The sequence below is a fragment of the Anopheles stephensi genome, chromosome 2 (genome assembly GCF_013141755.1).
Source record: "Anopheles stephensi strain Indian chromosome 2, UCI_ANSTEP_V1.0, whole genome shotgun sequence".
NCBI lineage: Eukaryota > Metazoa > Arthropoda > Insecta > Diptera > Culicidae > Anopheles > Anopheles stephensi.
In genome coordinates, this window is record NC_050202.1 from 43,096,940 (window position 1) to 43,119,293 (window position 22,354).

The window sequence follows — 22,354 nt, forward strand, 5'->3', positions numbered from 1 at the left end:
GATAATAGTTTCATCTACACACCCTACCATTAAGTCGTCTACGTATACTAGGATGTAAACTTTCTTCCCTTTAACGACTTTTGTGTACAAACACTTATCCGCATCACTTTGCTGGAAATTCATCTTCACTAGGACACTATGCAGTTTTAGGTTCCAGCATCGTGCAGACTGCTTCAGTCCATAGATGCTTTTCTTTAGACGGCACACCAAATGTTCTTTTCCCTTCTCTGCATAGCCTGGTGGTTGTCGCATGTACAACTCTTGGTCTAGATCACCGTACAAATAGGCAGTTTTGATATCAAAATGACGAAGTGTAATTTTCAATTTGGAAGCCAGGGCAAGCAACATTCGAAGAGTCGTATAGCTGGTAACGGGAGCAAAGACCTGGTCATAGTCCTCGCCGAACTGCTGAGTATAGCCTTGAGCTACCAGACGGGCCTTATGTTTGGTTATTTCTCCAGCTGCGTTCCGCTTCAATTTGAAGACCCAGCGGCAACCTACCACTTTCCGTCCTGCAGGCAGCTCCACTAAGGCATCCCAAGTCCCATTTTCATTGTGTGATTTCAGCTCACTTTCCATTGCCGATCTCCATTCGGCATGAGCATCACAGGCCAGAGCTTCATTGAGATTTTTGGGTTCCACCGCTATTTCCGCTTTTCTTGCCGTATACGCTTCCTCTATCAAACGAATCGGTGCAATTCCCTTGGTCGCTCTAGTCGATTTACGTACAACCTCATCCAAAGGGAATGCATGAAACGAAGGTTCATTCGTCGGATCGTCTTCGGTCGCACTTTCGTACTGCGATGCATCTAAGTTCACGCTTTCTTCGATGACGATCGGTTCCTCCGATTGAGGAGGTGGAGTTGAGACAAGTGGAAATTTCACTACTCCTCCTGACGGTGTCAGCTTCGGCTTTGGCACGTTTTGTTTCTCGCACTGTTCCAAAAACTTGGCATCTCTGCTAATGGTGATTCTTTTCGTTAGCAGGTTCACAAAACGGTAAGCCTTCTGACCATCCTCATAACCAACGAACACCAATTTGTCAGCTCTTTTGTCAAGCTTTCTGCGTTTTTCTTTTGGAACGTGCACAAAAGCCTCCGATCCAAATACACGAAGATGTTCGTACGAGGGCTTCTTTCGGTACCACAGCTCAAAAGGTGTTAATGCCACTGAGGATGATGGCAAGCGATTTTGCAGGTAGCAGGCAGTCGAAATCGCTTCACCCCAGAACACCTTATCTAAGCCCGAATCTGCCAGCATGCAGCGCATCATCTCAACCAGGTACCTGTTTTTGCGCTCGGCCACTCCGTTCTGCTGCGGCGAATACGGTGCCGTTTGTTGATGTACCATGCCGTGATCTACAAAGAATTTTCGCAAAGAATTACTTCCATACTCGCCACCACCATCTGACCGAATGACCTTAGGGAAGTTACCAAACTGTGTTTTTACCAGAGCACAGTATTCTCTAATTCGATCCTCAGCATCGTACTTGTTCTGCATCAGATAGATAACCGTATAACGACTGTAGTCATCTACCATGATCATGTAGAACCGACTGCCGCGCACTGTGGGTATTTCCATTGGGCCTCCCAGGTCCGTGTGCACCAGTTCGCCAACAGCAGAAGCCCTCGAAGATGAAACCTTAGGGAAGGATTCACGGCTCATCTTGCCCTCGCAGCACGGTCCGCATACGGACTTTGCGTTACACCGGTCAATTTTCAAACCGCTTCCCATGTTGTTTTTCACAATCTTCATTACTGCTTCCGTGTCACGGTGCCCAAATCGACGATGCCACAGGTGTAGACAGGAAACTCCACAAGTAGGCTCGACGAGCATTGCATGCTCCGAATAACGCTTCAAGTGATACAGACCGCCTTGTCGTTCGCCAACTAATACCACCTTTTCACCTTTTCTAACCCGGCAGCCAGCCTTGTCAAACACAACTTCAAAACCTAAATCGGCAATTTTGCTAACCGATAGAAGGTTTGTTGTGAGCGAAGGCACGTGGCAAACGTTGTCTAGCGAAACGTTCATTCGAGCACCATTTCCATTCACCGACACCAAACTACTGCTTCCGACACCCGCCGACTTGATGACTCGTCCATTGGCCAAGGAGATAGTAGACCGCTTCGATTTGTCAATGTGGTGTAAAATAGATGTATCGTTCGTCATATGGGAAGTCGCACCCGAATCAAAGCACCATAGTCCTTTAGTTTGTGCCTTCCCAAGGAACAAACACAGACCCATACTATTGTGTTGTTTTTCTTCCACAGTGACGTTCGCTGATTCACGAACTCCTCTCTCCTTTTTGTCCGCAGCCAACTTTTTACAGTCTCTTCGGAAATGCCCGTCCTGCCTGCAGTAGTGGCACTGCATCTTCTTCTTTTTCTTTCCACTGGGTTTATTGCTAGCACCATATTTCCCAGAGTACAGAGCCTTTTCTTCATCTACGCCATTCGCACGCCGACGCCCTTCGTCCAGCAACTTCCCTTTAACAAAATCTACTGTTAGGTCAGCATCCGGCCTACTCTCCAATGCTGTTATCAGACCGTCGTAAGATTTCGGTAGACTGGACAGCATCAGGGCAACGAAGGAGAGCTCCTTCATTTCCTCACCAAGGGCTATCAGTCGGAGACGTAACGAAGTAAGTTCTTTCAGGTGCTCAGCCATGTTTCCACTTTCCGGCATCTTGGTGGCAAACATTTGGCGCATTACATGAATCTTGCTCGAAAGGGATGACCGCTCGTGATAGCCTTTCAGAGCGTCCCACATCTCTTTCGCCGTATTCGTCTGCATGACATGAATAAGCTGGCTGTCATCCAATGCCAAGCCGATCAGGGCCCTCGCCTTCTCATCGTCGGCTAGCCATTTGGCATCAGGGGCCTCCGGCTGCTCCTCCGTCACAACGTGCAGTACTTTATCACGTGACAAAAGGAGCCGCATTTTAAACTTCCAAACCGTGTAGTTCTGGTCACTCAGCTTCTCAATCGAAACATGTGTTTCCGCCATCGCGTATTCTTTCCAAACACACACACTACGGATAACACCAGGATGCTAATTCACCAAAAGTCACTTTCCTGCTACAGTAAACCGCAAAACTTTATGTTGTCCACGATGCACTGGGCCCATAACCTGTTGGCGAGGGTGGAAAACTAAAGAGGTGGCCAAATATGTTTTACGTTTACAACACAAAAGAAACTTTATTAGCACATTCGATAGCTGAGATGTTAGTCGTGTCGCAGAGTTCAGAATATATAAGAAAAAGGCGCGTTTTCCATAGCGTCGCTTTTAAACGTCAAACGCGAAAAACAAAGTTCGTGCAACGGTAAATTCGTTTGACAGATGGCACAGTGGTTGTACTTTCAACAACAGGCACGCGAGGGCACGAACTCGCGGCAACCACACACGCGCGCGAAAACACACTCGCGCAAAGTCACACGCACGCGAGGACACGAACTCACGGCGAATCACACACAACTGCAGAGTCACACACACACACGAGGACACGAACTCGCGGAGAGTAACACAATCACATACACGAGGACACAAAACTCGTGGTTAGCCACACAAGCGAGGACACAAACTCGCTGAATAAAAGAATGCACGCACTCGCACGAGGACACGAACTCGTGACAAGTCACACACACACGCACGATGAAGCACACTCACGGAGAGTCGCACATATACACACGAGGACACGAACTCGTGGTATATCACACCCGTACACGCGCGAGGACACAAACTCGCTTAATCGTTACACGCACGCACTTGCGCGACGACACGAAACGCGTGAGAAAAAATACGTACGCACTTTACTCACGGATCACAGGAGTGCTGAAGCCCGCCAATCCTGGTCACGGCACCAAATGTTACGTCCGAAGACGGCCTACGTTGTGTTTTTTTTTTTTTTTTGTTGAAACCAATATTCTCTTTCAATTATTAGGTGGCTCTGAAAAGAGCCGATTGGATTGGCTTGGCTTCCCTCCGCGGTGTGATCGAGAATGACCGCGCTTTGCGATCAGCACCTCTTTTATAGCTTTCGGAAAAGAAGCCGAGTGTTCTAAATTTCTGCGACGAGCACTTTCTCGTCGCACGGCAGCTCACACTTTCTGGAACGCTTTGACAAAAGCGCTCCACACGGTTCGACTTCTTGGAAGCCGAGTATGGAAACGGCGGCACGTGTGGCGTGGATTCGTTATTGTTCTTATTGGTGCCTGTGTGCTCTGGATCCACTGTTGTTGTTATTTTAGTTCGGGATCGAACAATGGATATAACTAATTTAAGCTTTATTCACTATTTAACACACAAAATTGGTAACGGATGGAATGACGCAATGTGTTCAGAGAAGCCCAGAATCTTCGAACGACCCAATTACATTATACCTCAGATCCACTTGTCAAAGTGACAGTAGCCGAAACGTCTTAGACCAAGGGCAATACATAACAGCTTTAACACAAATAGGTTGTTTAGAGGTTGAGCAATGACGCCGATTTCTCCATTTCGATTAATAGTTGCACCTGCTGCATTAAAGATCACTTCATATCCCTTGGATACCAACTGCTTTACAGACAACAAACTCGCTCTCATTTCCGGAATGAAGTATACATTATCGATGGTAATTGTACGGAGCTTATTGTTCTTGCCAATTGCAATAAATTTGCCCGAACCTTTCCCGATGGACATTACTTTACCACCATCAGCTACACGAATTACTTCTCTGACACTGCTATCAAAATTGTCAAAAAAATCCTTTCTATTCGTGATATGACATGTTGCACCGGAGTTCAAGATCCAAACATCAGATCCTATATCATGATTCACAGTAAACGCCCAGTTGGAATCTTCATCCTGGATAGCACTATTCACTTTATGGATTTGTTTCTTATTTTTCACTTCACTGTGGTTTTCTTTCCATTTCTTCCATTTTACACAGTCCACCTTTTTATGTCCTAGACGCTTGCAGAAATAACATCGTTCACCTCTACCGGCCACCGTATGTAGAGCAGTTTCAGGTTTTATTTCCGATCGGCTTGATCGTTTTAACCATTCATCGATTAATTTCCCCTTAACTAAATCCATAGTTAAATCAGCATCTGGCCTCGCTTCTAGCGCTGTTACCAGCGTTTCGTATTCATCAGGTAAACTGCTGAATAAAATGGCGACGAGCCATTGTTCGTCAAGCACAGCGTTACTTTGCAAACCGTTCAACTTTTCCTACAAAGCGTAGAGCAGGAACATACAGCACGCTTACAGTACACGGCACACGCACACTATTAACCACTGAACAAAGCCGAATCGTTCCACTGTGACTACTTTCGATGGATTCGCCATCTTTGGCTACTGAAATTTTCACTGGAACTGCTAGCGGAGTTAACGACTCGAAATTTTTTTATCTTTTACCAGATGGTCCGAGCATCCTGAATCCACAAACAATTATATTTGTCCTGTTGCCGAAAACGCGTTACCTTCGACCAAACTAACAAATGACAAATTGTCCACCTTAGCCAAATCTGCTCTTGGCTTCACTTTTGGACATTCAGAACATTTGTGTCCTTCTTGATGACATTTATAACACTTAAGAATTTTCTTCTTTATCGGGGGCTTCTTTGTACCCATGAACGCCGGTGTTGCGTTTTCAACCGGAGCCGGTTCCAAACCTGTGCTTCTTTGTTTTATTTCTTCGTCTAACAAACGACATTTCAAGCAATACGGCCAGGCCGTTCTTTATGAATAAAAAAAAAAAAAAAACTACATTTCACAAATTCCAAGCCGAGGTTTTCTGCGGGCGTTGTTTCTAACGCGGTTACCCCCGTAGAATACGTCGAACCCAGAGTAATGAGTAGATGGTTCACTACATCTAACTCTTCCGTCTCTGCTCCCGTCGAACGATATTCTCGCACCAAGCGGTCAAAATTAAGAAAGTGGTCTTGAAGTGTTCCGCACTCATATCGAAGCGACAACATTCGTCGCTTAAGGTGCATTATGTTCGCAATACTTTTCCGCTCAAAAACCCGTAGTAAGGCGTCCCAAATCGCTTTCGGTGTCGCATGCTCCTGCACGTATTCAAGCTGTGAGTCGTGGATCCGCGACACTATCAAACACTTGCACCTTCTATCCTTTTTAAGCCTTTTCTCACGAGCCACTTCTTTTTGCTTTCGTACCTGTTCCGAGTCACTTGGAATCACGCGCAACTCGTCAATGTCCGCTGCTTCCCTTACGATGCACTCCAACAATTCACGTTCCTCTAACAGCACACGCATGCGAAATTTCCACGCGTTATAGTTTGTGCCATCAAACAGTGGCAGCAGGAATTTTTCGTTCTTTTCGTCCTCCATCTTATTCACACTGGGCCCATAATCTAAAGTTAGACAGTGATATTACAGCGTACGGATGGGTAAAGAACCACGACCGATCTCGTTGGAGGTTTACAGCGGAAGAAGTTTATTCAAACCTAACGTACCTAACGTCATTCCTGTGCTGTCATCCTAACATGCAGGGTTTGCTACCTCAACAAATATTTCTCCGATAGAGGTCGCCACACATTCTTTCACTGGATTGGCCGTACCAAAGTGCAGCCCCTTCAGCATGACTGAGAATAGTTTGTCCCGGGGAAACTCGTGCGAGAAGAATTCCCACTTCAACTGGATCAGAACTGCATCACTGGACAGCTGGAAGTCTGTGCGTGTAGCGCTGCAAATTTTGGTGAAGTTCTCCTTTAGGAAGGAAAAGAAGCAGCAAGCTTTCCTTGCTTAACAACTGAGGGGAATTTGCAAAATTCTTCCTCGGATAGCGCTCGAACAACGAGCGGTGGTACTCGTTCCCTCTTGGGAACGTTGACTCGTTGGGTTGGGCAATAATTAATTATCAATTCGAAAAAGTTTATCAAAGCAATAGTCAAAAAGGGGTCTAAATATTTTCCTTTAATTAATTACACCTTTTAAAATTATTTACATGGCGTATTCGCCAGTTTTTTTTCATATGAAATACAAAACAAAAAACAATATTCATCTGTTACAAATTTCATGGATATACTTACTTTCCTTATTGACTTTATTCATTCCATTCAATTCGATTCGAAAAAGAAAACAGGTAATAGCATTTTTAAACAATCCTGTGTATGTTGTGCAAATATTCAATCTAAAAGAACTTGAAAACACTTGTTGACAGCGAAGTGGATATCTCACCTTCTTTATCATTACACCAAAACAGAAAAAAAATATGTTGGTATGGCACATTGCACGAAAAATCACAAAAAAACAAAACTAAACTATTGAATAATGCAGAAACAAAATGTAAATGTTTTCACAAATGCTGTTGATTACGAAAAGTTTTTACAAGAAGCATGTGTTAATTTGGATGAACGATGAGTTACACCGTAAGCGGTGTTAGAGAAGATCAGATCAAGCGAGAGTACAAGCGTGTTATATTTTAAAAGCAGTGAGGTGGATTTTTTTATTGATCGATGTATTATAACCGTACATAAGAACTGTCTACACAGTACAAATGTTCAACTCCAATTCACAGGCTACTCAGTTTACACACTGAAGTTTATAATCCTAGGCTACTACTACATAACATTCATATGTCCCAGAAAAAGTACACTTTGAGCGACAAAAATTTTGTAGAAAGAGTGAAAGCGTCCTCAAGTACGCACTTACCCGTGCGCTGAGAGGATGCGTACAACATCAAAGGCAACTACAAAAATATCTTCTGAGGACATTACAAGAAAAGGTTTTTGATTCTCCTGTCATCTGAAGCCGTTTCCATATCAACCAGCTTTGTTTGCCATTTCATCTAAGGAGTTTACAATACAAATGGATGCTATTACCTTAACAACTGGAAAACCCTGTAAATAAAGAGAAAATGAAAATCAGTTTAGTGTTTAAAATGATTTTTTTATTATTATTAAATAGATTTTACATCGCTTGGCCCTCTTCCGTCTCTTTAGTGTTTAAAAGAATAGCAAAACCTACTACAGATTTTGTTAGAGCGACCTCGCCGTGGTCAGATTAATAAAATTCTGAGAACAAACATGTTGCACTGTCTGTGGGTAACCCAAAAATGTTGTGATTTCATTTGATTTAGTTGTTTACCGATTAAGATATTGATGACAATTCGAATATCGCACATTCTGATAAGGTTTCCAACCTGTGCCTTCTATACCTTCTTCAATCGCGATACTATTCGCTTCCCAATAATATTAACTCCGTTTCTTGGTTCTTTTACCGGTTCTTACCGACGTGCTTGCTCAATCTAACATAACCGCAGTTGTCTTCGTAAATAATAATAATATATTTCTTTACAATTTAGATCCACAATACAGCGTCATGCCGTAATACTGGAATTATAAATAAATACAATTTAGATCTGCCAGAAGTCCGGCCAACCAGATTACCTCGGATATATCTGCACTCATCGACCCTCAGTACTCTATATTCTGATTGGCCTAACGTTGTACACATTCAAATCTGTTTTCGACTTGCCCAAGAGTCTGGACCATATACTTTGAAAATATAAACCCATTACCAACCTACGATCTCCTACTTCGGATTCCCAGTTGACATCAACACATGCTACAAGTGATCTAGAATCTTGATTTGTTATATTGTAGCCCCATTGATAGTTGTTTCCATGAGGTATCTAAAAATTCGCTTTAGTGTTCTAAATCTAAATGGTTCTGCGTAGCTTACTGCGCTCTTTGTTGACTACAGGCTAGCACATGTCAGGTCACACGCACAACATCTAAAACACCTCCAACGGACGCATCGCATAATTGCATTGGGTTATGGCAATTAAGAAATTGCCGGTTCCGGTTCGTGTAATATGTTTCTCAAAGATTTTACAAGTAGAACACTCTTTTATCAAGAAAAAAAAAAACCAAAAGATTGTAAAGCAGCACAATATTTTATTAATTAATGATTACGGACTGATGCCGTATTGTCTAAAGCAGCAAATAAGATTTCTCAACAAACACTCCCTCTGATTACATCGTGCTGTTTTTCGATTTTTTGCGACTTTGAGAAAATATACATTCTTGTGCCAGTTGCTCATTGTCTCCATTCATGAGGTGTCCAGGAAGTAGTACAGTATGGAATAAAAGAAAGCAACATCAAAAGTAGTGCCGAAATATCCGAAAAATTAAAATAAAATAGAAAAATAAAAATACATTTAGAGGAGCCGTTACCGCTATTGTTTCGAAGCATCTTTTCAGAACCAATGTGTTTTAGCAATTGGGGAAAATATTGGATAGTTGCTACAAGTCAATAAAATATGTTGTTGTGATAAACAACAGTAACAACACGAACGAATATGGATTGTCTGATCATGATTTGATGTATACACTTCTCTTTTAATCATCATGCACATATATCACAAATATAATTACGCAACAGCAAATCAAAGCAAACCGGCCATTCCATGTTACGATCAAGTGTCTTCCGTCTTCGGAGGTCGAACGATTGAGTTACGCTTGATGGACTCGACCAGCCACTTGATACCTTCATCGACACCTTCCCTGGAAAGCAAATAGTGGGTACATAGACAAGAACATTTAGCAGCAGCATGCCAAGGGCGCGCGCAGCACATATCCGAATTTACCCCGTTAGCGCCGACACGGGCATCACCAGACAATCGCGTCGCCCAATCAGATGGCCAGCCTCCTGGAAGACGGGTTTGATTTCCCGCACACCCATACAGTCGGGTAAATCCTGTTTGTTTGCCAGCACTAGCAAAGGAATCCCGGACAAATATTCGTTGCTGATCATCCGATCGAACACTTCCTTCGATTCGTTCATCCGGACGCGATCGTTCGAGTCGACCACGTAGATGACGGCATGTGATTCGGAGTAATATTTGTCCCACAGCGATTGCAGCTCCTGCTGGCCACCCAAATCCCAGAAGCTCATCCGTATACCAGCTATATCGATCTGGCCAATGTTTAGCCCGACGGTAGTCGTAATTTTACTCGGATTCATTCCTCTGTAGTTTTTGCAAAACTTTGTCTTCGCCGCCTCCAGATAGGTCTGCGATTTGGAACGCCACAAATGCAAATTTCGAATAGATTAGTACATGACACTTTCACCCAGCGAGGCAAACAAAAAACGCTTACCGTCTTGCCAGCATTGTCTAGGCCGAGAATTAGTATGCAGTATTCGTCCTTTTGTGTAAGGTACTTGTAAAATCCACTGAGCAGTGTATACATGCTGGTAAATGCTGACCAAGAGCGGAATCCGAGCTGTAGGTTGAAAAGAGGTCCAACTTCCCGTGCTTCCCGTGCGCTTTGTGGATTGCGTTCGTGTTTTTGTTTTCATGCATTTGACGGTAACAGACTGGCACACTGGGCCCGGTTGAAGGTTAAAATATTTGACAGTTCAATTGATAAATAAAAGAAAGAATAAGAATGCACCGGTGATTTCTTGTTTCGCTGCTTTAATAATAAATAATCTTTCGAATAACGGAAAAGCCACGTATTCCAAATTAAAAAAAAAAAAACAAGATTCTTATCCAGGTTTTGTGACACCGTAAAACAAGTGCGATTAACATCAAAGGCCTTTAAGCCATAGCTATGTGATGCAGTAATGAGACGATCCAATGCGTGTAGCAACCAAAAAATAAAAAATAAACTGTGAACTGTACTTTTGTGAACTACCAAAATGATTAACCACGATCTTCTGAAGCATTCCGCAGGATAGGCGAAGCATCAAACTGCCTCATAAAATTCAGAAGAAAGGAAATTTTAAAACTCCTCGCTTCCATTTCATTTAAATCCTTCGATCGTGTCAAGACGCGCAATGAGCAGACGACACACAGAACAAACAATCCAGAGGACAGAGGAAAAAAATACAAAAAAAAATGCTTAGATTTGCAAAGATTTACAAAGCGATTTAAACAATATTTCCATTTATTTCATAATTTGTAAGGAGGGAATTATTTCATTTTCATTCATGTATGTATTAATTATTGAAATGTTTCATATTTCGTTCAATTCAGTGGTAAAAAAAACTTACTTTTATCTATATACTACATCTTACTTAGCTTAAAACCAGGTCATGCCCGGTATGGTAAATTAAAAACGGTACTAAAAACGGGTTGTTCTATGAGGCTGACGCGCTAAACTACCCCCTTTTCACGTGGTATGAATTCATAATGTCTCTTTAGTTCAGCTTATGGCATGACGTAAGAACCGCAAATACATACACTTCTGGACAATGCATTTAACTTTCACGTAACTTTGTAAATTACGCGTATCGTTTGGCGCGTAGTTGATAGCATTTTGTTTGAGTATTAGAGGAGGAGAGGAATAAAAGATTGAGCCATCATGAGCCCCTTCAGTACAGCATGATAGCTCCTTGCGTTTTGTCGTCCGCAGGAGGGTTTAGAAACTTTTTCCTCTCGCGGTGTTCAAGCCGTGTTGCGGCAATGAGCAGGATCAGATTCAGCACTACTAACACGATACCGGCAGGGATGAAGTAGAAGCTGGAGCCAAGCATCGTCAGCCCCGTGCTGTACCAGTTGTTGTTACGATCCTCGGCCAGCAGCACATTGTGTGTCAGGTAGTTAAAGAACTGTACCAGCCAACATACGAGAGCTATTGTTTGGGAAAATCCGGTGAACAGGTTGCTAACCAACAACACCACCATAGTACCGGTCTTCTTGGACGCGGATGCGGACTTCAGTACCGAAGCGATTGCTGTGATCACGCCTCCCAGGATACCGAATCCGGTACCGAGGGCTGAACCAAGCCATAGCCAATAGCTCATCACGTCCGGTTCGTTGCGTATCATTGCCGGGACTGTAGAAAGCAAAACGTGGAAGGGCAAATCATATCGGTGTCCTCGGCAGGTTAATCAATACTACACATCATGTACTAAAGTGCTTACCATCGATTTTGTAATCTCGCAACCCAAACCCAACGTTCAATCGTCGATGGCCGGAGAATAGTCCGAAATTGATTTGCCCGCTAGATTCGGTAAAATTTCGCCGCTTCGCACTGCCCTGTATCCAGTTGTTGGTGGTGAGACTGGCTACGAGCAGTCCTACGATCAGGCAGCTAGTGAAGAACGTTACAAACACGATGCTGCGTGTTTTAAGGCTCATGATGGTTGCGAGGTTGGGGCACTTTTCGAAGGTTTCTTTCCAAATCCAAGATCAACTGAACACCAAAGTCTGTTTTGGAAATACGTTGCTTCCTACACCTACAATTAAAGATTAGAGGAAAACCATGTTAAAGATCTAGAACGACAGCAAGACACAGGAACAGTTAAAACCATCAGCCATCAAAACAAGGCTCCGGATGCCACAGAGGAAAGCATTTAATTAAAAGCACGTAGGAATACCGGCACACTTTATTAGCGCACAGCCTTGTTCCGCAGAAACAAAACGTGCGTTTTGCATGAAATCACAAAGGAAACGAAATGTTTTCATAATTTTACAGGCTTTCTTTTCTTCTAACCTTCTTGTCGCTACGCCGCCGTTTAATGCTTCTATAGGCGCGCCTGGCGGTACAATAGACCCGAAAGCGGATTAATGACAGAGTTTGTGCGGAATCAAAAGAGGAAAACAAAACAACACAATACAGTGAGTGGGGAAGCACCCCTTTCGATCGGCTTGAAAGCATGAGAAAATTAAACACAATTTCTCACGATGATCGCTGCTTGCCTCTGCCAGAATGGGGGGATTCATGGCGTTCGCTGCACGACACGAAACGCGCCTATTGACATTTATCGGACTCAATTCCATCGCGCGACGAAACGCTACAACTGGCGACGACGGTTTTCTTTGTGCATGATAAATGATGATGGAGTATTTGGATGACGATATAAGATGATGCTTATTACATGCAAAACGATCACATTCTTCCCTTCCTCAACGCTCGATATGATGGCATATTAAGCATCAATAACTCAGTTACACTAGTGCTTTACTTACCTTTCGCAGCTTTCTTTAATGTTTGGCTGCTGCAAAGCAGAAACTAGAAACCTTCAAAAGCGCACAACATACAGCCTAAAACGTAGAACCATTTCGCTGCTGCAATGCAGGTTCTGTTTGCTACTTTCTTCGGGGGAGTTTGTACATCACACGATCAAACTGGCGGCACACACAACACGGGCAAGGATTTTCTACGGAATGTTTATTATCTTAACATTTGGACGGTTTGGACTGTGGTTCATCACTCGATCGATGTAGTTTCACTTTTTACCCCGCTTGCTGACTCGCTCTTCTGCTCAACTGCTGGCTGCTTGTAGTACGATCGATCATTGTTGGCACAGTGGACGCAGTGAGTGGGTCAAATTGCATTGTACTTTTTACAACACATTTCAATCGCTTTTGTGAAATCTGTGCCTGGGGTGTAGACATTAAAATTCAGGCATAAACACTACCATAATTAAGTATCTTACTTATTCGTTTTAATTGAGGACTGAATCGAAAAACACCAAACGATAAATTAAACCGCACAGTGGTCACCTTGTCTTTCTTGGAAACGTCATCCTGGCTGTCAACGAATGAAACTGTCAATATTGAATGCGTTCAAACAAACGGACGGGGAGTGTTGTTTTCTTGCTTGCGGTGAATTGTTTTCCAAGGAAGCTTTCCGGGCACAACTGCGGCATAGATTTCCCCGGATCGGAAGCATCGCCTTCAATCTTTTCGGTCGTTTTCTGTTGCATTCCGGCGTGCAAAATGGCGGAAAGTGCGGATTTTAAGGTGCCGAGCGTGGACGAGAAACTTTTAACAAAGCTCCGGAAGCCGGTGCTGCCAGCGTCGGTTTCGAAGGTAAACATTGCAGTCCCAATAGCGGTGGAACCGCAGAGCGCGGACCAATTTGAACAGAACACGGTAGAAATTCCTCCCATACCGTACAAAGAGCCCAAATGGTCCCGCAAATGTGACCCGGCGCAGGAGTACAGCTTCGAGGTGGAGAAGAACGGCGTCATCATCGAGGTGATCAAACAGCTGCAAAGTAAACCGTTTTGGTTGTTTGGCCGTTTGCCGAACTGTGACGTAAATATGGCACATCCGACCATCTCCCGGTACCACGCCATACTGCAGTACCGCGGCACAGACGACGCAGCGGCGGGAAAGAAAGAGAAGAAGGATGATGAAGAGGAGGAAGAGGAGGTGGTGGAAGAATCAACCCGTCCGGTACATGCATCGATCGAACCGGGATGGTATCTGTATGATCTGAACAGTACGCATGGTACCTTTTTGAACAAACAACAGATCCCGGTGCGCACGTACGTTCGTGTCCGGGTCGGGTACATGATAAAGCTAGGGTCGAGTTCGCGTACCTACATCTTCCAAGGGCCCTCCGAGGACGATGAAGAGACATCACGCAACATAACCATTACGGAAATGAAAATGCGCCGGCAGAAGCAGCTAGAATTGCGCGAAGAGCTCGAGGAAATTACGCGCAAAGAACGGGAACGTGTCGAAAAGTTGAAGGAAGATGAAGGCATCACATGGGGCATGGTGGAGGACGCCGACGAGGAGACGGATCTAACCGAAAATCCGTACGCATCATCTAACAACGAGGAGCTCTTCCTGAACGACCCAAAGAAAACATTGCGCGGCTACTTTGAACGGGAAGGTCACGAGCTGGAGTACAATGTGGAGGAGCTATCGTCGGGCACGTACCGTTGCAAGGTGGAGCTACCAATTGACGGTCCCAACGGGCAACCGATCGTTGCCGAGGCAACGCACAAGGGTAAAAAGAAGGAGGTGGTCGTCCAGTGTGCCATGGAGGCGTGCCGCATACTGGATCGTCATGGCAAGCTGCGACAGGCAAATCATGGTAAGTAACACTGTAAACTGCTTTCGTTTTGCAGGACTATGTAGAAAAGGGATTGCAATTGTGTTTCAGAACCACGACGACGTTTCCGGAAGCAATCTGATTCAGATGATGATGACGATTTTCTGGACCGAACGGGAGCCGTGGAGGAACGCCGACAACGTAAACAAGCGGCTATGAACCCGCAAACGCATACATACGCAGATTTGGTAAGAACAAGGGCAACAAGCTTTGTATAAAACAAAACAAAAAATGACCAACTTCTACTTCCCTTCCCCACTTCACAGATACACAAGGAAGCCCTTATTCTCGACCGTCTCGAGGCTAATGAAAGCAAAATACAAAATGCTCGGCTGATAAAAGAGGAAACACACCTGCCGGAGAATGACGACGATGTGGACAAATTTTTAAACAATCTAACTAAAGACACAAAGGTGGACAAGTTTGAAATTCGACGGCTGCGTATGGAGCAAGTGAAACTAAACAAAGACCTCAGCAAGATAAAAAAACTCATCGAAGTAGTAAAGCCGATCGATCTGGACAACATTGGCATGAAGAAAGTGGGTACCTCCGATACCAAGCGCCAGATGCTGCCACTGTTCGGTAAACGAACCAAGCTTAGCAACACCTTCGGCATCCGTGAATCGAGTATAAAGGCGGAAAAGGATGCCGATGGCGATCCACAAGGAAAGGACGAAAGTTCCGCAACGGACGATGCACCAACCTCTTCGAACGTTGCAGTGCAGAAACAGATGCCCAAACAAGGTAAGGAGGGTAATTCCGCCGGTAGTAACAAAACAGTGCATCGTGCAAAGCAGGATGAGTTTGGCGAACCGAGCAGTACCTATCCTAATCTGCGGAAACGATCGTCGACGGTGGGTGCACAGTCCAAAGCTGTATCCGAAGAGGCGGGTGCTGACAGTGACAGCCGCACGGCGGCTGTTGCTGATAGTAAGAAAAAACGGACCCGACTTCGAAGCAACAAAGCTCGCGAAAATGTCGATTTTGACGATACGGTTGAGATGGCGAGCGAGGATAAAAATGTCGAATGGGTGCCACCATCCGGTCAGACTGGTGATGGCAGAACGTCGTTAAATGAAAAGTACGGATACTGAACTGCAACTGCGATAACAAACAGCAGCAGTGATCAATAAACAAATCCGAGCAATTCTTCAAATGAAGTTTTCCGTTAAAGTTCAAGTTTCTCAAGTGTTAGAGCCTGCGTGCACAGTAAGAATCCGAAGAATTATTAGTTTGTTGATTTTTTATCAACTGTGTCTGATCTCTTTGTTTTGTAATGCAACTAAAACATTTGCTTGGTCCAACAGCACGCCTAGCAAGCGCGCTAGATGAATAGGAATTTGAAAGCTGCGTTTTATGCTAATAAAATGTTCATGAATTCCATCATAGCTCAGTGTTTCAAATTAGTTCGCGTACCCGTATGCTTGCTGCGAAAAGGTTTATCGTGTACATGCAGGGGTAGGCAAACATGCCATACACGCAGCATGACTGACATTTCATAACTGACTGGCCGCATTTGTTTTGTTATGAATGTTTTTGTGTGTGTTTTTCTTTTTCCAATCTCAGTAGCCGCAGTCTTGACCCGTCGGTACCGCATCGGATGTAGTGAATTAGTTCCGCGTAGCGAAAACACAAACCTGCTGTGCCCTGTGCATTCATGGTAACCGTAACCGTGCAAAAGAGGGTAAATATTGGGTAATAATTTTAGACGATTTCATCGATTGTAATCCACAGGAAAGTGTATTGCCGCGGGCCCCGGGGCACGCGGGAAGTTGCGTACAATTATTTTTAGAAACCATATGAATCTGTGATGTAGCGGCCGTTCGGCATACCTTGTGGATACCCTTCTTCCTTTCCTAGAAAACGTGTGTAAGTAGTAAACCGTTTAAACTGGATGGAGGCTTGCTTCCAGCGCCAGCAATAACCTTCGGCCTGTTTTAGATTTTTCCCAGCGACTGAACTGCTACTGTACGGTTTAGCCAAGCATGACGCTACCACCTCAACAACCCGTACCTACCGAACCGTACCGAGTGGTTCCAATCCATAAGCACCGGGAGCTGATGGATCAATGCATTGCGCTGATTAACGCCGAATGGCCCCGTTCGTACTCGGCCCGGCTCTGGAGTTTGGAGTCGTCGAAGGAAACGCTACCGACCAGTTTTGTACTGACGACGGGCATGAAAGATGAAACCATCGTACTGGCACACGCGAAACTATCTCCCATCCCGGCGGATCGGGATGCCGTGTTTGTGGAAAGCGTAGTTGTAGCGCGCGAACGTCGCGGCCAAGGCATCGGACGGCTCCTGATGCAGGAGGTGGAGCGGCATTGTTTCGACAAATTGCACCTGAAGAAAATTTACCTTTCCACCATCGACCAGCAAGCATTTTACGCCAAGCTCGGGTACAAGCTATGCAGTGCAATTAACATATTCGGGTCCCGTCCCACGCTCAACAAGAGCACCAAGAAAATTTGGATGTTCAAGAGCGCGGACGGTTGTTAGGCGGGGGTCAAACGGAACAACGGGTATTCGGAACCATATGTATTTAGTGTCTTCTTCGTCCGGTTGATTATTGTTAGCTTGCGGAAGGTTTGTTGTGTATCGTTACAGCTCCATAGGTCATAAAAAGCGCAAATGTTATTTATTGTAGATAAGCTAAAGTAATAGAAATGCGAATTTTATGAATAAATGTAGCACATGCACCCACACACGCACTCCTCGTGGCTGGCGGTTGGGCGTGTAGAATTTTGGCGCTGAACAAAAGGAGGATAAAAATAACTGCTTGAATACATTCAGTTCGTCATGAAAGGGCTCGGCAGGGTTTTTGTCATGCGATGCCTTTGGAAATAATTTTTCAAAACGGACATTTTTTCAGACGTTTAAAAGCATTGCGTTGATGGTTTTGATAAACAAGTCATAGTCAATAACGAGCGTACTGCTTAACCAACAGGTTACACCGAAAATTTACAAAAACTGTGTTTAATGTGAAATAGAGTGAAACGTTAAAAAACCATACGCACAATTGTCGGTAAAAAGCATCGTCTGTGCTGTGCTCAAATCAATTGCGTTGTAAAGTAAGTTTTGATTAAAATATCTCACTTTTCTGTACGCATTACCTTGGATATGAGAATTCGCACGATATGGCATTCGTTGCGACACGAACCCTGCACCATCATGCTCGACCAACTGTTGTTGGTTTGACATTTCACTAGAAACCGGCGCCGACGAGAACGGTCCGTTTCCATCTTGAATCCTTATAGCTTTTTAAGAGACCTTAAACACTGAAAAGAAGCATCCGCAAGCGTCTTAAATATATCGGGTGCTTTACAAGTTAAGATTTTACCGGAAGGAATATACCGAAGGTAATTAAATCTTTTGAAATGCATACTAAAAAATTCGCGGGACGGAACTAAATATCAAATGTATTCGTTTTTGTTTTAGAAACCCCCGGTCAATGATCCAAGTGAACAGCATCACACACATCCGCTAACGTATAGCTGCTGCCAATCGCAAGGACATTGGCCATGGATGTCCTACCCTACTGCAAGCCTCTTGTAAACGATTATGTAGCCAGAGTAACTCGTGAATGCAAAATACCATAGCGTGTAGATCACACTTACACGCTTTCTGGTTTCGGCCAGAACGGTTGCGAAAGCGTTGATCGTTCTAAAGCTACTAGGATTAGTAACAACTTGGATGACGATGAAATGAGCTTACCGGAATCCGGACATCTGGGTGTGTGTGTGTGTTTTCTTTAAAACAGCCAAACAAATGCACTAACGATGTGCTCTAGAACTGCATGGAAACATCGCTCGAAATAACCGTTGTAGATTCGCGACTGGAGCAGTAAAATCTGGCGAAAACGGTCTGTCAGGTAAAAGGACGACATTAAAGCGTGCTGCATGCTGCGCTACTTAGCATCTGCCAAAGAGATGGAACAGCTGACGAGGGACAAGATTGACCCTTCGGGGCTAACCTTCCTGCACAAACGGGTAAATTCTGTAAGGACAACAGAGAAGGGATTTGCAGAATCATTGAGCGGTGCACATGAATGACCCTGTGTCCTAGGGATCACACCAGTGGCCTTTTGTATCGTGTCTGTTATGTACAGAAAAATTATTACAGCCTTATCAGTTGACTTGGACCAGCTATGGCTGCAACGGTCGAAGAACTGCAATCAAAGATTTGAGTCGGATTTGTGCAAATATCGAAAGCTGGCGCACTATTATTAGCATCTATTCGGAAACAGAGGGGCGGTCCGGTGGCCTAGGCGATAACGGCACCGGTCTTCACACGGCATGGCCCTGGTTCAAATCCCACCCAGACCACCTCCCCGGATGCAGGGCGTGACTACTTTGCTACGGGTAAAATCAAGTCACAGAACGCCAAAAATGTGGCAGGCTGCTGAGACCTCTCGAGGTTGTAGTGCCAAGGAAGAAGAAAAGAAGAAGTAACACGTTAATTAAGATGTCTGAGCGCCCGAATCAACGGTGAATATCTTGGACAAACCGTCCCTAACTTAGAATGAGCAGCTGATAACGAAAAGACCGCCAACTACTGACTGACAGATTTTTTTTCGGAGTAACTTTTTTGCAGTACCCTTCCCAACTATTCTGAAGCGATGTGTGACTAGGACTGAAAAAATGTTTTTTTTTTTTTGTTGAATTCTTCTTGGGTAAATAATCGAGCAAAATTGACCATATCAATGATCTTCATTGCCATTCGAAGTTATTCTATCTTATGTCGTTCATACGTGAATTGATCATTTCGATGCTAAATTCACCTCTTTTATCCAGTAGTGAACCCCGATCATAGTCAAAGATTCGTTCCTAGGCGATCTCTCTCTCGATCTTTTTTGTGCATTTGTGCAACTTTTTTGTGCATTTTCACCATGGCAGAACGACAACGTGTGTACGCAACGTTACGTGTGTAAAACGCCATGCGTGATCGTGTCTGTAGATCGTATGCTACACAGCAAAGCCAAGCATCGATTGTGCAACGTTGTTTGCGTTGATGTTAGTGTGTTTCGTCATACTGTCATTGGGTGGCATCTGAGGGTTTGTTTATGTCTGATCAGATTTTGCTTCTCGCCGTTTTCATTGCTGCATGTGCCCTTAGCGGACGACCCTGATAAACTGCTTGTAAAGTGCATTGGTGTTTTTGGTACTTTGGCCGAAAGACAGGCTTCTAAAGCAGGTATAGTATGGAAAGTTATACCATGCAGATTAAACAAGTCTGCTTGTAACTCCGCTCGTGATCGCATTATATAAAGATTAATGGACACGGTGTTAAGCGATAATAATAGAACATTCGGTTTTGCCACAACTATTCAACAGGTCCGGGGGAGACCCTTAACCAACATGGGTTCCGATTGTATGCAGCCCGGCAAGCGTGGCCTTACGGTGTCGGTCGTGATTCTAGGTGGTGCCTGCCTATCCGTAATGCTGGCCTATCTGGCCTTCGGTGACAGTACGGATGAGTCGGGCCTGCGAACGCTTCGCATGGTGAGCATCATTTTCCGCCACGGTGACCGTTCACCCACCGACTTCTACCCGAACGATCCGCACAGAAATCATCACTGGACGGGTGGTTTAGGCGCCCTATCGGAGGTACACAACAAGACGCTCTTCGTAGATGCCAAGTCACCCTAATTTCGCTTCCACATTGCACATTCCCAGAAAGGATCTCAGCAGATGTACCAGTTAGGAAAGTTGCTGCGACCACGGTACTACCGTCTACTGCCTCCGAACGGTTTATACTCCAAGGAGCACATGACTATAGTGAGCAGCTACGCTGAACGCTGCATTATGAGCGCGCAGAGCTTTATAGCCGGATTTCTTCCACCGCTGGAAAACACCAACCCCTTGCCGATACCATGGCAACCGGCAGCCGTCAATGTATTGCCACGCGATCGAGACACGGTACGTGGCGTCGGAACAGAATGCCGGTATTCGCAACTACTACTATACTAATGAACTGTTCTCTTCACTCAAAAGATTTTGGCCCAGAAGCAACCCTGCCCGCGATACGACCAATCAAAGCAGCGGCTGCTAGCGTACCCGCCCAAAGATGTTCGGGAGCTGTACGAAAAGAATGCGGCACTATTTCGCACGCTAAGCCAAGGTACGGGCCAAAACATAAGCACCATCCTCGACGTTGAGCTGCTGTACAATACGCTCGAGATCGAGAAATCGGCGGGTCTGGAGTTGCCTGACTGGACGGAAGGCATCTTCCCGCAGAAGATGCTCCCGATTGCCGAGCGCAGCCTGGCGCTGATAACCGAGCTTCCGTTGATGAAGAAAATTAAAGGCGGTGCGATTGTGGCCGAACTGCTGGACAATGCGATCCGTCGACGATCCGGCATACTGATTCCAGAGCGCAATATTTTCATCTATTCCGGGCATGATGTCACGCTGGTAAACTTTATGCGGGCGCTGAATGTAATCGATCAAACGACGGGAAAGCCGGACTTTTCCGCGACGATCGCATTCGAACTGCACCACAGCATTACCTTTGATGATGACTTTGAGGTGAAGTTGGTGTACTTCTTCAACAGCGACGACAAATACCCGAAGGAGATCGAAATACCGAACTGTGAAAGTCCTTGTTCGCTGACCAAGTTCGAGCAGGTGATGGACACGGTGCGTTTGAGAAATTACGACGAAACGTGCCAGCTAGTGTGAGCTGTGTTTTCGGCCCTTGGTCCAACGCATCTTGTGATTTCGTTTTTCTCACGCTGCACTAAGATGCATGTGATGAGCGGTTACTGTTAGAACAAAAACGATTCAATATTACCAAAAAGACAATCTCCTAAGAAACGTATTTAAAATCGTGACATTGTTACAATGATTAATGTTATATTGTTGAACTATGTTGTTACTGTAATGAATAAAAACTGTTTGGAACATATTTGCTTACCTTTGGCGGCCTTAGTCGGCTGTGGAGCAGGGCGGTGTCCCCTCGGAAGGCGGAAGTGTTCAGAGTGGATCAGCAGCTGAGCATACTATGATGATCAGCACAGACTACAGAAACTATTGTTTTCCAATCCAATGTCCATCCCAGTGGTTCGGGCGAATGCAACAACGTCATCACCCCATCTCAATTTAGAACTACCACACATCCTGGGCTTAGCATCCAGAATGCCTAAAAACACTGTACGGGCTTGATCGTCCAGTGCCATCCTAATTGCATCGCCATCCAGCTCATCGGAGTCGTTCGGGTCTGATTAATAAATAGCACAACAATTAGAGCATCAAACAGCACATAAACATAAAGTTGTCCTCCCAAACTTATGTTGCCATGCATCCTGAAAGCATAAATAATTGTCCTAAAACAGTATCTTAACATCTTGTGTTGTTGTCGGAACAAATGCTTGATCCAAGATAGGTCACCTATTCCTCTACACTAACCCTGCGTAAATCAGTCTTTGTGAGCAAGTCCATCACTGTTGGCCAGTCTACGACCTGATGTTTTATTTTGTTTGCGTGCTGTTGGGCACTAGAATGGAAAGAAGACAGGCGAAGTATTCACATAAACTAATAGATTT

At 44.6% G+C, this 22,354-nt stretch overlaps 6 protein-coding genes across 8 annotated transcripts in view; 4 read left to right on the forward strand and 2 right to left on the reverse strand.

Moving 5' to 3' along the window:
* The window catches only part of LOC118507506 (translin-associated protein X), a 168,194-nt gene extending 160,132 nt beyond the window's left edge, over positions 1-8,062 (forward strand). Inside the window, exon 3 of the mRNA XM_036046044.1 lies at positions 7,525-8,062. The gene's annotated coding sequence lies outside the window, so the exon portion shown is untranslated. The remainder of the gene's footprint in view (positions 1-7,524) is intronic.
* Positions 8,063-9,308: 1,246 nt separating this feature from the next.
* Positions 9,309-10,337, reverse strand: LOC118507508 (ADP-ribosylation factor-related protein 1). Its single transcript, XM_036046048.1, has 3 exons — positions 10,109-10,337; positions 9,598-10,022; positions 9,309-9,514 (listed from the first exon to the last, which is right to left on the reverse strand). The coding sequence occupies exons 1-3, from the start codon at positions 10,199-10,201 to the stop codon at positions 9,427-9,429; spliced, it is 606 nt and encodes a 201-aa protein (XP_035901941.1). The 5' UTR covers positions 10,202-10,337; the 3' UTR covers positions 9,309-9,426.
* Positions 10,338-10,860: 523 nt separating this feature from the next.
* On the reverse strand, positions 10,861-13,288 carry LOC118507507. The gene is made up of 3 exons (XM_036046046.1): positions 12,928-13,288; positions 11,880-12,194; positions 10,861-11,791 (listed from the first exon to the last, which is right to left on the reverse strand). Exons 2-3 carry the CDS (start codon positions 12,094-12,096, stop codon positions 11,328-11,330), a joined length of 681 nt encoding a protein of 226 aa, XP_035901939.1. The 5' UTR covers positions 12,097-12,194; positions 12,928-13,288; the 3' UTR covers positions 10,861-11,327.
* Positions 13,289-13,455: 167 nt separating this feature from the next.
* On the forward strand, positions 13,456-15,988 carry LOC118507502 (kanadaptin). Its single transcript, XM_036046033.1, has 3 exons — positions 13,456-14,791; positions 14,861-14,997; positions 15,076-15,988. The coding sequence occupies exons 1-3, from the start codon at positions 13,522-13,524 to the stop codon at positions 15,901-15,903; spliced, it is 2,235 nt and encodes a 744-aa protein (XP_035901926.1). The 5' UTR covers positions 13,456-13,521; the 3' UTR covers positions 15,904-15,988.
* A 339-nt stretch (positions 15,989-16,327) lies between these two features.
* LOC118507509 (N-alpha-acetyltransferase 80-like) lies at positions 16,328-17,571 on the forward strand. Its single transcript, XM_036046049.1, has 3 exons — positions 16,328-16,469; positions 16,544-16,678; positions 16,751-17,571. Exon 3 carries the CDS (start codon positions 16,795-16,797, stop codon positions 17,308-17,310), a length of 516 nt encoding a protein of 171 aa, XP_035901942.1. The 5' UTR covers positions 16,328-16,469; positions 16,544-16,678; positions 16,751-16,794; the 3' UTR covers positions 17,311-17,571.
* Positions 16,369-21,717, forward strand: LOC118507504 (lysosomal acid phosphatase). 3 transcript variants are annotated; one of them, XM_036046035.1, is made up of 4 exons: positions 16,369-16,493; positions 20,145-20,417; positions 20,487-20,729; positions 20,805-21,717. In XM_036046035.1, exons 1-4 carry the CDS (start codon positions 16,467-16,469, stop codon positions 21,489-21,491), a joined length of 1,230 nt encoding a protein of 409 aa, XP_035901928.1. In that variant the 5' UTR covers positions 16,369-16,466; the 3' UTR covers positions 21,492-21,717. The 3 variants fall into 3 exon arrangements, with proteins under 3 accessions (XP_035901928.1, XP_035901930.1, XP_035901929.1); XM_036046037.1 differs by lacking the exon at positions 16,369-16,493 and adding an exon at positions 18,846-20,004 and having other exon boundaries at positions 20,114-20,417; XM_036046036.1 differs by lacking the exon at positions 16,369-16,493 and adding an exon at positions 18,848-20,004.
* Positions 21,718-22,354: the final 637 nt, after the last annotated feature.